This window comes from Cygnus atratus, chromosome 7 (genome assembly GCF_013377495.2).
Source record: "Cygnus atratus isolate AKBS03 ecotype Queensland, Australia chromosome 7, CAtr_DNAZoo_HiC_assembly, whole genome shotgun sequence".
Lineage (NCBI taxonomy): Eukaryota > Metazoa > Chordata > Aves > Anseriformes > Anatidae > Cygnus > Cygnus atratus.
The window spans coordinates 10090468-10106597 of record NC_066368.1 but is presented as its reverse complement, the minus strand read 5'-3'; the positions used below and the strand labels follow the sequence as shown (position 1 = coordinate 10106597).

Genomic DNA, 16130 nt, shown 5'->3' with positions numbered 1-16130 from the left:
GCAAATCTGAAGAGATCATTCCAGGCCTGGCAATGTGAGTGGATGGAGGCAATTCAAGTTAGGTGGTGCTTCAAGTCTTGTTATAATTCTGTGTTTCTCCTGCTTCTCAGATTTCTTTATCAGTTTGCCTCTATGTTTTTCTTTGCCTTTTTATTTTTTCTTACATAACCTAACTTACAGAACTCTTATTTAACACTTTTTTTTTTTTTTAAACATTTAGGGTCAGTTTCTCAGAGTTTAATGGGACTGCCACTGAGTGACACCAGAGGAGTGATTTGTCTTTAATATTTTCTTTAATGCCTCACTGCACTGCAGTCTTTTTCTTTTTTTTTTTTTTCCCCACTCCTTCTGTAGCAAAGCATGTAGACTGGGTGTGCAGCGTTATTTATGACCAGCCCATCATGGCCAGAAACCAGGCAGAAGATGAGACAACTACTACAGAGTCTGTCCGAGTTCCAGTGACATACCCCAACCCACGCTGAGAAACATGACATTACTGCAGCCTTCCCAGCACTGGTGGGATAATGTCCAGAAAAAAAGAGTATTACTGGAACAGGAAGAGCAATGGTTACTGTGTCAGAGCTAGCTGCCAACCTGAGAAAATTAAACTAATAAACGACACAAAGAGCCCATTTTGACTTCTTTCTCACCTTCCACTAAAACCCTCCCCCTCGCCCCACGCCACCAAGAGATGAAGACCTGTTGCTGAGATAACAAGACCTGAAAGGCTTACAAGGTGTTATACAGCATGGCGTGGCTGGGATCCAAAAAAGCACTTAGGCACCTCAGAAGCCATTTAGGCCAAATTCAAGCGATTCCAGAACGCTATTCCCCAACAACATCATTCGCCTAAAACACAGTTAACCCATGTTTTCTCAACAGGAGGTGCCTGCAGCTCAGCTCTGGCACACACTGAGTGGCACAGCAGCACTGATTACAGCCAAGTCCAGCTGCCACAGACACTCTCCCTTTAAAGCACCCTGAAGAAGACAGGCCGGTGGGTCAGAGCCCTTGGCCCGGCCTGTGGGAGATCCAGATGCACTTCTCCTAGCGCGCAGAGCTCAAACTCCCACGTAGAAGCTAGCTTTGGGCTCTCGATGAACAACCTGAGGGTGCTGTGCCCACCACAGCAGCTTCGGGCACATGTACGGCAGAGCACACAGGGCTGCTTCAGTTTCCAAGGCAAAATAAAAAACAAGCATCAAGCCAAGCAGAGCAGTGTGCCTAGGTCTCAATCCAGATGTCCACAACACCCAGCCCCACTTGAGATGCCCTTGTGTATCCTGCCTGGCCTCCATGTCCCACTTGAGTCTCCTACAGGTCCCGCAGCCCAGCTGCAGATATCTTGGCCACCTCACAGTGCCTGTTAACACACTACATGCCCAGTTTGGGCAAATGAATCAAATGCCTGGCAAGTTTAGGCACCTCCAAGAGAGCGAGCAGCCCAAGCATGGCTGTGGCCTCACGTGATGGGTTAAGTCATCAGTTCCGGTCTCGCATGACCTGCTTTATATGTCTCATGCCTTCATTAAATCAAGCCCCAACCCCTTATCCTGAGCAGCTCTAAGACAGCCTGTAAAGAAACGCCAAACAAAACACTTACCCACACAAAGGCTTCAAGGAAGTTCAGCTGGAAACCGGTGTTTTTTTCCAACAGTTGTGAATTCCAGGCAAAATGCTGCTGGAGAAGCTTCCAAAGAATATTACTTTGAATTTGCTGCCAAGGCTAAACAGCAACAGGAACAGGCATTCAAATGAACATGAAATATGACTGTTTACTTAAGCCACAATTCTGTGCACCCTGAGATTTGCTGTTGTGAATGTGTGTGCATGCACCAGACAGCAGAAATGTCCCAGGAATGCTTCTACAGCGTGGTGCCTGTGCTCACCCACACCCCAGGGAGTGCATGTACTGACAGCAGCAAGCACTACCTACCTCATCATGGCTGCAGGTGATTCCAAAAAAAACTGATTCAGCGTTGCGTAGTTACACAGACAGGTGATACACAAGGAATTTTAGAGCAGAAGACCATCTCTTCCGGTGGTCTTAACCTGCATTTCTGATTTTTATATGACTCCCTCTCCCACAGATGTGATTTCCTCTAATTTTCCCTGTTTCTGCTTTGATTTTGGGCAGTTACTGCAGAATGTCAGCTACCTGAGGACTGCACAGTTCTATTATCTGCTCCCGAGCCTGAAACACCGTGTGAGAAATGAGTGACCAACCACGTGCCATGAATAACTAACGATTCGAAAGACATTTATTCTATAAAAGCAAAACAATGCTGGCATCCATAAGGTATTTATGACTCGGGGCTACAAGTCTGCACAGCACAGCCCACTGTAGACTTAGGATCCAGCACAAGTTTGCCTGTACCAACCCAGTGCTGCATTTCCACGATAGGATCCATTAACTCATAACAAGCACAGCACAAATGTAGCTACCGTGCCTCCAGACCCAGCAAGGATATCTCCACACTTGCAGTGTAAATGCACCCCTTCTCTCAGACTAAACTAAGTATGGGTGTGGTTGGAAACAGCATCACCAATACATTGCTAGTTCTGGGCAAGTGCCGCCAGATTTCACTCCTCCTAGAGTCAGTGAACACTCTCCACTGGTTCTCGTTACACTTTAAAGTCCTCCCATTTAGCTAAGGGACTCTTCAGGTTCATTGTCTTCTCTAAAACCACGAAAATTGGATGTCACAATATCCCTTGCAGATTCAAACAGCAGAACCTCATTTTCTTCATGTAAGAACCAGACAGTAGATGTTCGCACGGCTTTCAATCACAAAGAGAGGAAGAAAGCTCGAGAGACAAGCTGCCCTTGTAGGTGAAATTCACAATAAGGCCTTCATCTGCTCTTTGTCAAAATCTCTGCAGATGCTTAGATCGCTGAGATTATTCAATGGGCTTGGAAAGACTCAGGGAAACACAACAAACCTCAGTGTTATCCTTTGTAATTTAATGGCTTCTCTTTTTCTGTGTATTCAGTTACTGAGTGAAACCTAACCCTTCCCCAAGCCTTCACCTTTGATCAGAGCAGGTATCAAATGCTGTTTGGTTTAGGTACATTTTGTGCTTGTTTCTTATGCAAATGCAAACTGCTATAAACCAGCTGGCACCTTCGCCAAATTTGTTTCATGGACTTCAGTCTGTTTTCTACCTTTCACCTAAAAGGGGTATTATGTACATGGAGATTGTTTTTCTGTGAGAAGATAACGAGAGATTTATTTTCTTTCAAAAATTATAAGATTAGATCCATCTTGGAGCAATTCCACTGAAACCTGTAGCATTACATCAAGGATTATTTAATTTCATTTTTTGATTAAAATTATCAGAACAAAGCTAATCTGCATTGAAAATGTTAGTATTGTGGTGCAGTTGGCTACTTACAGCATTTTTAGCAAGGTATTTACACTAAGCCTCATCAAGGTTAGCTAAATATCTTATGCTCCAAATCAGACATGCATGGCCAGATCTGAGAGACCAAGTCCTACCCCAGAGCTGAGGCTGATATCTTGAGCATGAAGAATCAGTTTGGATAAAGCTATGAGGCCTTCCTCATGCACAACATCACAAGGAAAGACTTTCTCATGCAAGCCTTCCCCTTGTTTATGGGCTGTGTACACCTGCTAACAGAGTGGCTCATAATGTCTCACCAGTCCCCGGTTCCTAGTTCCAGACCAAATACACAGTAACACACACACACAAAACCAAGTGAATATTTACACAGCATGTATTCAGCCAGAGCTGGGATTTGGAAACCAAGTGTGGGCTTCAGTTCCTGCAGGAAGATTTGGGGTGAGGATATAACACAGACACCTGCAGTCAAATTTTCCTGATTTTAGGATTTCTGATCAGCATAATTCCTAGTAAGATCAAACTAAATAATTTATGAGCTTCTGTTCTTGTTCAGTGGGTTATTATTAATTCAATTAAAATAAAAACAAACCCTGGCTGAGGCTGTTTATCCATATGTGCATCTTTAAGTAATCTCATTTAAATCAGCATGTGATGGCTTGCAGGACCTGACTCACAGGAATAGTAGGAGCAGCCTATTTAACATGATGTCTTCTGTATTACAGTCCTTGTAAAGCTTCAGGTCTAGGTTCAAGTTTATTATCTGAAACTAAGCACAGAACATTATAGGCTTTAAACCTTTTTTTTTTTTTTTTTAGGGCTTTGAATCAGTTTGCAAGAAGCAGAAGTGACCTTAATTACTTATAAACATTTTCATATCATGATAGATTCACCCTCACACCATCATTGCTGGGAGAGCATTAGCATCCCTTATAATGTAAAGCATAGTTATAGACATGATCAACTACTGCCATCCAGCTTGCAACATTCCTTGTAGTCTGGATTTAGGGTAGTGAATGCTCTCCTGGTGGTGGGCCCATAAATCTCAGCCCTTTCCTACACAAAGCACCCACAAGAGAGATGAAAAGTCATTGTTCAGTACTTCAGGTTAAGATCAGAGCTGCTGTGGCCTTCTGTCCCACTCCCTCCTCCCTCAGAAACGCCGGACTAGTGACGACTGGAACAACTTTACTACTGCATGACCCCCCCGATCCAAAAATTGCTTGGGAGAAGGCAGACCCACATCAAACCCTGCCAGAGATGAGGTGGAAGGAGGCTCCCTCCGCTGGGAGAACTCCACACAAGGAGGCACCAAAGTCAGCTCTGAAGAGCCCGTAGGACTGGGTGCCCTGGGGCAAGGTCAGCAAGATCCTCTGTGTTTTGTGACTCCAGTCAGAGATCGGAGCACAAATAGCTAACGGCACCTGGATCTGGGTGGATACACGCTACCCAAAGCATCAGCCATGCCAGCGTACATGGCAAGGCTGTTTTATGACCCAGGTTTTTTCTGCAGGCCTGTAAAATAGGAACAGCATACCAAAGCCCTTTTTCTGGGCCTGTCACTGTAAGCTAACACAAACAGGATGCAATAGGTCACATGAAAAATTTACCAGCTATGACTGTCATATGGCAAACATGACCAATGGTCATGTGGAGGGCAAACTGACAGGAGTTTTCTGTACAGTGGTGAATTTTACGCTGTAAAATAATATAATCTTTAATATATAATTGTAATAAATATATACTTCTACAGTGTAATATTTAAGGTATGTTATAGAGTCCTATACAAATGTAGTATTATATATTACACAGTGTACTTGTAAGGTATAATAGTCTTAAGGAAGGTCCTACCTAAACTCAGTACTTCAGATTAAATGCCTGCGAATTTCTAGAAAAAAATAAATGAGATAACTCCAAAGGTGGTATACAATCTGATGAAATCACTTTTGTCCACTTTCCACTTGCACGGCACAAAACATTGACCTTGTCAATAAGCCATTCAAGACAGGCATCTAATTCCTATAAACATTTTCTTTCACTGAATTCTAAAAGACAGCCATGGTTTTTCTCTTACAGAAATTCTACATTTTCCTAATTAATGTATTAAAAATCTGTCACTTATATGCCTTTAGCAGGTTTCTGCTCTGTTATTTTCAAGATCTGTACAAAAAACATCATAGAAAATCTTAAAAAAAAAAAAAAAAATCAAGTAGCAGCAATACAGCCCCATCTAAGGAACTAACATCTAAGAACTGCTTTTCTATAACTTTTTTTCCTCCCACACTGGACAATACTGGCAGGCTGAGATTTAACCAGAGATGGGCTCCTTTTACAAGATTGCTTATATAAAGCGAAGATAAGGCCAGGTGGGTTCATTTGAAAGAGGACATCTTGGGAAGAGCCGACAACGCAGCTACTGGAATAAGACCGCAAAGAAAAGCTGAAATACTTAATTCCTTCCTGTCTCGTAGGTATTATACTTCATTTATTGTAGAATGCATAGCATTATAATTGGATGGAATTGTCACTGAAACGTAGTGTAAGAGCTTCTTATAAATATATATATTTAAAGAGGCTGAGTGAAAATGTTGAAATTGATTCCTTTTGTTGGAAATATTTAAACAGCAAGACTTTTTTTTTCTTTACCTAAATTATATTTGTTACATCTGGCACTCTGCTCAGTGATGTAGATATGAGGGCAGACACTGAAGAGTGTCTACAAAGGGAAAATACAAGAGCTCCAGTCCCAAGCCCACAGGCTGCTCTGTGCCAAAGTGTGCTTCTGCCTGCGGGAAACTGTTTGTAGGTCTGAGACCTGCAGTGGAACTGGAAATTACAGCTAAATATGATAATTCTGAAAACTCTAAGCTTAGCAGTAGAGGAGAAATTGCATCATTTACCAAAACTTATCTACATGAAGTTAATATTATATACATCAGAAAAGCCATCAACACATAATAGTTTCAGCATTAAATTATTAGACACAGCATGTTTATTTTTGGCATCATATTTCTTCTAGTAATTCTTTTTTTTTTTTTTTTAATCTCCCATTGTTTAAATTTCATTTAGTTATTCTAAAGCCTTGGGTTTAGAATCTACAAGAACAAAGAAATCCTGGAATAATTCAAAGCCAACACTAAACTGAAATAATAAAATTGTCACAGTAGTGACACAGTGACCATAATGGCATTGGAAACATATGTCCTGTTGATGAAATTAGGTTGGATGACAGAATACCAGCAATGTTATTAATTTCTCTCTGTTTAAAAGTAGCTAGTTTAACAGTTTCAGGTCTGCACTGAATATATTTTTTTCCTTTCCAGTTTTAAAGACAATTTCAGCTTTTATTCCCTGTGTCCTCAGATCATTGCAAGAAATGGTGCCTGGTACTATTTATCTGCTGGTCATCTTGGCTCAAGCTCTTGCAGGGCCCTGCACTCCGAATAAAGCAGGTAGAATAACTCAAGTCTCCTATGATCCTTCCTTGTATTTAAGCTGCCAAAAGGTTGTTTTCTATTTAAAACTGGTTTTCTTCAGAGAGTTAAACTGTTGGTTGTGGAGAGCTAATCCTTTTACATCTTTTAATGATTTGTTTCCAGTTAGCACAGTAAAGCAAGGTCCTAGCCCCACAGAGAATTAGGTATATGCTTAACTCTGCAATAACCAGTGTAAGAAGGTTAGGTGCGAGCAGAATTCAGGCATAAGAAGACAAAGAAAACAGCAGAAATTAGAAATTGGCCACAATGGCCTAGGCTGGATGCTGCAGATCTTTGCTGCCCAAGATGGGCTTTAATCCTGCTGACTGCAATCAGATGACTCGTGCTGAATGAATGTGCTGGGCTGAACTTCTGAACGCCACTGCTATTTAAAATAAAAATAATCATCATAATTGAAGCTAAGGACCTAATTACATCCTGATTTCTGCCTTGAAACGAGAACGTTCTGGTGCTAGACAGACCTTCAATGCAGAATTCACTAAAATTAACAAACATGCTTTTGAAATGTGTTGGAATATGCCTCAATATAGAGTCTTTGATTTGTGTGCGTGGCATGTGTTTATAAAACAGACTGGTGTACAATACTGCCAGTAATGTCAAGGTATACTTACATATTTGGCCCTCTATCCATTTGTTTCAGTGTCCTCGCTTACACAAGCAGTTTCTCTGAGCTGCAGGACTTTCCACAGCTGTGAAGCCACCAGCAATATAGATCTGACCACCAACACAAACAGAACTAGCCTGGATTTAATAAACAGAAAGGAGCAAGTTGTTAAGTTCCCTATTTGACTTTCCCTGTGCATTTCCTAAGCTTCTGCAGACAGAGAAAGGCTGAAAAATAATGCTTTTATCATAAAAATGAAAGTGTCCGAAGCTTTAAAATACACAGTTGAATAATTCTGGACAGAGGTTCTCCTTTTTTCCTTTTTTTTTTTTTTTTTTTAAAGGTAGTAATTAGTAGTCTTTCTCAATTTTCAGTTCACTAATGGTTAGTCATTATTTGCCCTTTAAATTCACATAAAACCCTCAAAGTCACACTGCCTGATCCTTTGATAAAAGGCCCAACTCTTCTGGTATCACAAAGCAATCAGTGTAAGTTATGATGTTGAATATTTGTGGTTGTTCCAGCAATAACCACATTAGGAAACAAGTTGTGGTGCCATTGTGCTATTAGCTACTGCTGTTAACAGAGCCAGGCTTTTCAGTTCATTTTTGTATCTTAGCTTTTAATGTGAAAATCGTAAAACTTCTGTTTGCATTGGCAGTGCAATGCTAGTGCAAAGAAAGAGCAGAACATGCTGTGGCCTAGATCAAACACCACTACAAAAAGATGCAAATTACTGAAGACTAACAAACTTCACCGATATTATTTCTACAATGTCAGTGGCGTTACACCAACAGAAGCCAGCTCTGCAGCATAACTTAACATGACAGATTTCAGTGCAGCAATTCTTCGCCTTGCATTTCTCAGCAGTCTCTTTGCTTCCTAATCAGCTATTCCAGAAAGATAAATGTACATGAATTTCTGCGTTGATTAGAAGGCAAAGGCAAAACTCCTTCAGGGAGGACTGAATTTAACAACCCTGAGGTCAGTTCTGTGTAGCGCATGCAGTCCCGGTTCCCTTGCTCCTCACAACAGGGGACCTTCTAGCACTCGTTCCTTCCCACAGGAACTTAATCCCCATGGAAAGCAGATGTGCAGACCTGCTTCTTTGAAAGGAAAACACCCCTGAATGTCACTCCAGCTGTACTGTTTTCCTTTCAGATGTAATTCTGGTATACTGCTACCCTAGAACCATCATTACAAAAATTCCAGAGTGTCCTTATGGATGGGAGGTTAATCAGCTGGCACTTGGAGGCATTTGCTACAATGGGATCCACGATTCAGGATATTACCAATTCACAATCCCAGACCTGTCACCGAAAAATAAATCGTACTGTGGGACACAGTCAGAGGTAAGAATATCAAGGTCTAAAAGAGGTAAGACTATATCATTTCTAAAAGGCAGCAACAGAGCACAGCCCAAGCTGGACTCAGAAAGCAGCTGTACTCACTTGAAAGAGCCCGTTTGCTTCAGCTTGGAGTGGGCTTTAAGTACTGAAAGGGAGAGAAACTTCAGTATCAAGGCTCATTTAGATTTGGAAGAAGGAAGAATCAAATAGTCATGCTTTGCATCTGCAGGCAAAATACTCACAGGCTTAGTGATAATAATCTGTGTGCTAGTCACCCATCTGCATGTGTCTTTACTAAACTGAACATATACATGTAGTAAGGTGTATATATATATAAGAAGCACAGCATAGAAAGAGCTTAAAAAAAAAAAAAACACGTTTCCTTAGGGATAGTGTTTTGTCACCAGATTGAATCTTTACATTTCAACCTACCAGGTTGATCCTAATGCCTCTAATGCTCACTATTGGTTACATTTCTGTCTTACCATATACAGTTTAAGAACCCCATTTATCACTTCTACAACTCCATTGTCTCCAATGACACCTCAGTGATTGTGAAGAGCCAGCCTGTGAATTACTCGTTCACCTGCACATACAATGCCAACTACCTGGTGAACCAGGCTGCCTTTGACCAAAGGTAAGTCCTGGTCTGGGTGTGAGCATCACCCCTTTTTCAACACCATGCTTCACTCACGCAGAGCTGTGTTTGTTATATCCCTAGGGTGGCCACCGTCCACGTGAAGAATGGGAGCTCTGGCTCATTTGAAAGTCAGCTATCCCTCAACTTCTACTCTGTAAGTGCTCTTTGCCACCCAGCTTTTTACCTTCACCTTCCACAAATTTCAGCCTAAGAGCTGGAAAAAAGGGCTGCTGCTCCTGACTTTTGTGTGTCATGGAGTACATTATTAGCCTGTAACAGATAATTACAGCAGGGTTTGTACAGGTCCTTGTTTCTACTGATTAACGGGCATATAACTTAAACTGAACAGAGCAGACACATGCCAACTGTTCTTTTAATCCCTCCACATGAGGCAGCTTCTTCTGCTGAGAAGTACATTTCTTACATGCTGACAGGTTTTATACAAAAAAATAAAAACTTGTTTGTAGTCCCACTCAAAGAGCAGCATGCACCTGCAGGCACCACTGCTATGACATTGTCTCTGTAGATACAGAAAAGCTCTATGCATCTCTCTTGCAGTTTGCATCCTCTCATCTGACAGACATTTCATGTTCCCCCGAGATCTTTAGGTCATGCTGGAATTTTGTTCCCAGCATTTGTATCTGGATATCAAGCTGATCTTTAGAAACAGCCATCTCCTCCCCACAGCTCTGTTGTGCTGCTGGAGCAGCCAGCTCATGATCCTTCAGTCTTTTTTCCACCAAAGCACACTCAAAAGCACCAAAGCAGCCTCTCTATTTTAGCACAGCTAGAAAAAGCACAGCTAGAAACATAGTGAGTTAAATTGATAGGTCAGGTAGAGGGAGTATTGAACACAAGGGGGATTGATGTTTCTCCCCTCACACGCTGCATTTAGGACACCAATTGATAGGGCATTAAACATTTTGGCAGCCTTTAGACGCTACATGAAAGCCCGTGCGCTCTTGTTTTCTGACATACAGCATGCTGGTAGTATATAGTGGCAAGGTCCCAGGAGGTGCCCCAATGTTCCTGTGAACTCCTGACAGAATGACTGCAAAAATATTCGATAGGCAGTGAGCAATGAATCTCTGGTAGGTTTTTGTTGTTATTGTTTGCTTGCTTGCTGTTGTTGTTGCCAAATGATGGTTTTGTTCTAATGTCCATAGGGCTCCCAGGAGTCAAGGAGGGAGCAGCTGAACTGTGCATAGTACATTTTACCATTGAGAACATGAGCAGAACAAGCTCTGAAAGCCAATAGACCACTGTTTTGTTATTTTGTTCATATTTTGCTGGGGAGAAAATGTTAATTTCAACGAAATGATCTTTTTCTTTCGTGCACTATTCCAGGATCAACTCATTTTAATACAAGGACCAAGATGAGTTTTGTGACAGTACTTCTGTAATGACTCCTGTGCCAGCAGCTCAAATTGCAGGCTGAGTAACGCCTTGTTTTAAATACAACCTTGAAATTATTAAAAAGTGTTTTAGGATTACAATACTCCTACTACTAAACACACATTTTGGAGCTTGCAGGCGATAAGAACCCAGACTTCTGGGTCTGTCCGTCCAGAGCTGTCTGAAGCTGCCACATGCCTTCGTTTCGCATGGTACTGGTAGCGTCTGATGTCTTTTTCTTTTTCTCTTCCAAAGAATGCCAAGTTTTCAAGCATAAAAGAAGCCCCTTTTGTCGTTGAAACATCAGAAATTGGTTCTGACATATTTGCTGGAGTGGAAGCTAAGGGCTTAAGTGACAGGTAGGTAAGAAAGGAGAAACAATAAGTTGGCAATCAGGATGCTATGTGCTCATCTGATGCTTGTGCCTCCCCAGGTTCAAAGTAGTTCTCAACAACTGCTGGGCAACTCCCTCCTCGGAATATTTCTATCAGATCCACTGGCCTCTCATCACCAAGGGGTAGGTGCCGGTGGGGCCCGGGGAGCAGCTCTGCCTAGTCCTGCCCCAGGGACAACAGAAACGTGGGAGGCCATGAGAGGGCAACCCCTGGTGCTCGAGGCAGCAAGGGAAGGGTCGGTAGCTGTAACTGGCACTGTGGGGAGCAGCCCCTTCTAGCCATAGCCTTGTCCCCACTCTCTGCCGCCTTCCTCTGCCCACCAGCAGGCACCATGGTGAGTTCTCAGGCTGCTGGCACAGCCCCGTTTGCTCACTGGGGCCTGCTGCCCTCGGTGGCTGCCGCGGGCCTGAACCTGCAGCAGGCCCTGGGCCACCTGCAGTCACAAGAGGCTGGAAAGAAAGCAGGAGTGGAGACAATGCTTTGAGCGCTAGTTAAAAGGAGATGACTTGAGAATAGCTGGAAGGCTTTGCTAACCCTACAATGCTTGTTAATCAGCCAGAGGCCAAAAGGTCTTGATTTCTGCAGGCCCAAACAGTCACCTCACAGTCCTATTGCTCCCCAAGCATCTAAAAGCTGGGCAAACGCCTTCATCAGACCATCACCTCAGGATGTGATTATTCACAGGTCAGGGTCTGACACTGCTTCTTCACACACAACACAGGTGTGCCACAGACAACTCCATTCTTGTGCACGAAAATGGGAAAACAAGCCGGGCGACCTTCCAGTTTAATGCCTTCCGCTTCCGAAACATCCCCAAGCTGTCCAAGGTCTGGCTGCACTGTGAAACGCACGTCTGCGACAGTGAGAAGTTCTCCTGCCCGGTGGTAAGGCCTCCCTCTAAGATAAAATTTGCTAAATTTGGACAGAGGATGTTGAGAAGCTCCTGGGGTGGGGAGCCGGCAGCAGAGCTTGCATTAGATGGAGCCACCGCGAGGCATGAACCTGAGTGGTAGGCTGTGCACCCTGATCCCTGTCATGCCACGGGCACTGCATGCCACGTTGGGCAATCTGTTTAAATGTGTTGGGAAATAGCGTAGACATTTAAAACTTGGTTTTTGTCGATACGCCAGACGACACTCCTGTTTGACAATTAGCTACAGCTAAACAAAAGCATGAGAAAAAAAGGGAGAAAGTAGAGCACTTCCCATTTTACCAACTATCTCAGTGCTGAGGCTCAAAGCTCACCTCATCTCAAATAAAACCTCCCAGTCCTCCTTCCTGTGGAAAGTCCCCTCTGCTATCCTGCAGCTCTGCAGTAAGCTCTGCTCAAAGATGTGCTATTCTGCAGGAAATGTGCAAATTGTTACTGGAGCAGGAACTGAGATCGCAGAGAGGTTTCTGTGGCCTTAGGTGGGAATGAGAGGAGAGATGCTGTGCAATTACTTAGCATGGGGAGGGAGGTGTGCACCGATTGCACCAACTGATGCAAGGGTGAGGGTTATTAAAGGGTCTTTCTTTAAAGACTTTTTCGCTTCCTTCAGTAAGTCGGGGCTTCACTGTTCTTTCTCTCACTAAATGAATACGTATTTGCTATAAAGTGAAGCTGAATTTTATTTAACCCGAAATGAAAGCCCAAAATACTCTTTTGCCCATATCCTGTCATTTCAGCAACAATTAATTCTTGCTGAAGAAGAAAAAACATCACTCCTGGTCAAGCCAACTTTTCTTTTTAAACCCCTTCTCAGTCCAGGAGCCACTGTAAGAGGACAGTTTACTACCCAGCCTCAGCAGTAAGCAGGGGGGACTGATTTATGCAAAAGCTACAGACCTGATAGAAATGCATTGTTAGAAATTCCAAATTTCAAAGGCAAAAGAAAAATGTTTTAGCTTATGTTTTGTTGTTTGCTTTAAAGATTTTTTCAACTCTTTATCCAGCCGCAGACCAGGATTTAAAAAAAAAAAAAAGTATTCTATATCTGATTTTCTGACATTACTTTCAAACATCTACATCAAACATCTACATCACCCTTACAGGCACAGGGTGGAATTCCCTCCCTGCCCTCCAGGATAGGATAATTGCTCTATCAGGCAACCTCCACGGAGTCCACAGCCAACCCAAAAATGCAGCTGGTGGTCTACTGCGATTAAGGCTGAACCAAGCAAGGCATAACCAGAATTATCACACACCAGTTTTGTACAAAATGCTCACAGCTGGGGACTTGCAAAGGTCAGGGAATGGACAAGGACTTTTAAGCTAGAGAGCAATGCCTCCAATACAGACCTTGTCAGCTGTGACAGGAGTCATTAGAGCTGGGTATGAGATGATCTGTTTGGAAGGGTTTTGGTGCTTCACGCTCATACCCACTGGGCAACAATTATACTTAGCAATAAACAACAACAGAAGTCTTCACAGAGATCATGGGTTAAATAGATGGAGCTCAGCTACCCCATTCCTTCTTGACAGGGGGTTTGTTTGTGGCAGCATGGAAAGGGCAGCCGAGGAGGAGGTATGATCAGCAAGTGGATGCTCATCTGCACTCCGCCACCTCACAGCTGAAAAGGGCACTTAGACTGACAGCCACCATAAAAGCTGTGGCACACTAAAATCCTTGTAAAATATGCAGTAAAAGCTCTTGAACCTCTCCTGCACTAAAATGTCCCAATTACAGAAAAAAAAAACAGTCCCTAGAAAATGTGCAGAAGAATTGACACAGATTTTACTTACTTAGTTGGAAATATGAGAACTGGCTTTGGATATATATTTGGATATATTAATTTTGTATAATTCAACCATTATACACAGTTTTCTCTCTGATCTCTTGAGACATGTGACAAACGAAAACAGCGCATGGAACAAACTGGAGGTGTTTTGGTGGCTGAGATCTCTGTCCGCAGTAAGTGGCTGGGTTTCTGGTGTGTTTCTTCCTTTGGGAAGCAATGAACTGGGGAGCAGCTGGTGGCTTGCAGAGCAGGAGCAAGCACAGGGAGCAGAACTGCTCCCCAGTGAGAGCAGGAATCTTGAACAGAACTTGGTCTCTTCCGGGTTCATAGCTCTGACAGAATAGCTCAGTGAAACTCTCCCCATTCACAAAGTGAGTAACTGCACCCATTTGGCATTAAAGATAAATGCCCAAACCACTTACGCACCAAGTTAGCAATGTAAACCCTGTTCACCCGCGTTTGACCCCAGCAACAGCCTGGGCAAGCTCTGATGAATTGCACGTGAGTGGGAAAGAGGCCAGGCTTAGGAGCAGCAGGAAAGCTGCACCGAAGTTTTCTTTGCACAGGTAGTTGGTTCTTCAGCATAACCATAAATCTAGCTGATTAACCCCGCGTGCCTGTTGCTCCTCCTACACAAATTGAACAGACATCAATTTTTCCCCTTACAAAGCAAAACCTTTTTCCTCTTAACTGCTGCCTCCTGGAGACACCAGGAATTTCTCCCTGAGCTAGTTCAATTCTGCAATCCAGCACATCTTTTGAAACAAGTCCTTGGAACAAAGTATACCTTAATCAATGCTTTCACTAAAGCTCTTTATACTAGTTTATCAACTGCATCCACACCATCCTGAAAGCCAATTTAAAATTAAAATATATGTAGAGCAGCATTATTGCCATTCCGTATGTTAAACCAGTAAAACTCCATTAATTTAAAAAAAAATAAAAGAATTGAGAATCCTTTTACAACTTCAGAGAGTAAAGCCAAGAGTAAGAAATACCCAGAATTTCAAAATGTTGCAAAAGTTATCTGTTCTGGTTTTACGAAGCACACTGGTGCACTTTGCCCTATTTTAAACATGCCATTCAAGTGTTATCTTTTTCTTTTATTTTACACAGGCAAAGGTTTATCCAGATTTTACACACTCTCAGGTAAACAGCAAAAAACAACAATGATTATATCAATCCCAAATAGAAATCCTGAGTGGCTCTGTCAACATAAGACCCAAAGCTTGAAGAAAGACCTGGTAATTTTTGTAAATCTGATAGAAAATATTTTAAAGTCTTATATCTCAATGTTAGACATTTTGTTTTCCTCTCCTAGACACATCCTTCACCTTGGACAATGAAATCATACCAATAACTTCCGATACTGAACATTAATTTATCTTAATTTTACACACACTTCCCAAAAAGGAACAAACACATTTCAGTGTGTTAACAGAGGTGTTTGGAAAGCACTTCTATCTGGGAGGGTTTGAAAAGTCTATTCAAAGCCTTTTTCCTAAAATCTGATATGGTGACAGACCCATGTTAAGGCACGTAGTTATAATGGTAGGGACGGGCATAAAACAGGAAAGGTAAATAACAGTAAAATACTCACATTTAGTCTTCATTTCTCTTGCAGATATCATCTTCCATCTCCTCTTCACGATTGGATTTTGCGCTGTTTTATTATAAAATGAAGCTTAGCTGTGTTTCTTAACTTTTCCCCATCCTCTTTGGACCTGGACTTCTTTACTGAAGATGTCTATTTTACAGAGAAGAAATGAAAGTCACAAAAAATCCTTGTGCACCATTTCACCAGATAAATAAACCATTCCATTAGCTTTGTGCCTCTAGTATCGGAGAACCCCAAAGCTGATTCACCTCTCTGAGATCTCTGCAGGTGTTTTAACTAATGAAAACCCAATAATTATGTATTTAACTCATGCCTGCTTTTAAAGAGCAGTGATGTCAACTCCATTTATTTCTATACAGAACATAGTGATATTGAAACTCAGCACTTTCCAATGCCAAATTTCCCTTCAGGTTCCCCCTTCTCTGTCAGCTTCAATGTGGCATCAAGCTCCCCTCTGGGTCTGCTCTTGCAAGGCCCTGAACACCTCAGCTTGATCTGTGGAACCTTCCAACATGACAAAAACTAACCTAACAGTTCGAGGATGGGAG

The 16130-nt window shown here is 42.4% G+C and overlaps 1 protein-coding gene across 1 annotated transcript; it reads left to right on the top strand.

The window, feature by feature from the left end:
- Nucleotides 1–6739: 6739 nt before the first annotated feature.
- On the top strand, nucleotides 6740–15641 carry TECTB (tectorin beta). The gene is made up of 10 exons (XM_035547881.1): nucleotides 6740–6815; nucleotides 8626–8816; nucleotides 9308–9450; nucleotides 9535–9607; nucleotides 11104–11207; nucleotides 11282–11365; nucleotides 11965–12127; nucleotides 14068–14137; nucleotides 15081–15113; nucleotides 15589–15641. Exons 1-10 carry the CDS (start codon nucleotides 6740–6742, stop codon nucleotides 15639–15641), a joined length of 990 nt encoding a protein of 329 aa, XP_035403774.1.
- The last annotated feature ends 489 nt before the right edge of the window (nucleotides 15642–16130 follow it).

Coding starts and splice junctions, on each gene's coding strand:
- TECTB (XM_035547881.1), top strand. CDS start 6,740: ATGGTGCCTGGTACTATTTATCTGCTGGTCATCTTGGCTCAAGCTCTT. Junction 11,366..11,964: donor TGGCCTCTCATCACCAAGGG/GTAGGTGCCGGT, acceptor CACACAACACAG/GTGTGCCACAGACAACTCCA. Junction 15,114..15,588: donor CAGATTTTACACACTCTCAG/GTAAACAGCAAA, acceptor TTTCTCTTGCAG/ATATCATCTTCCATCTCCTC.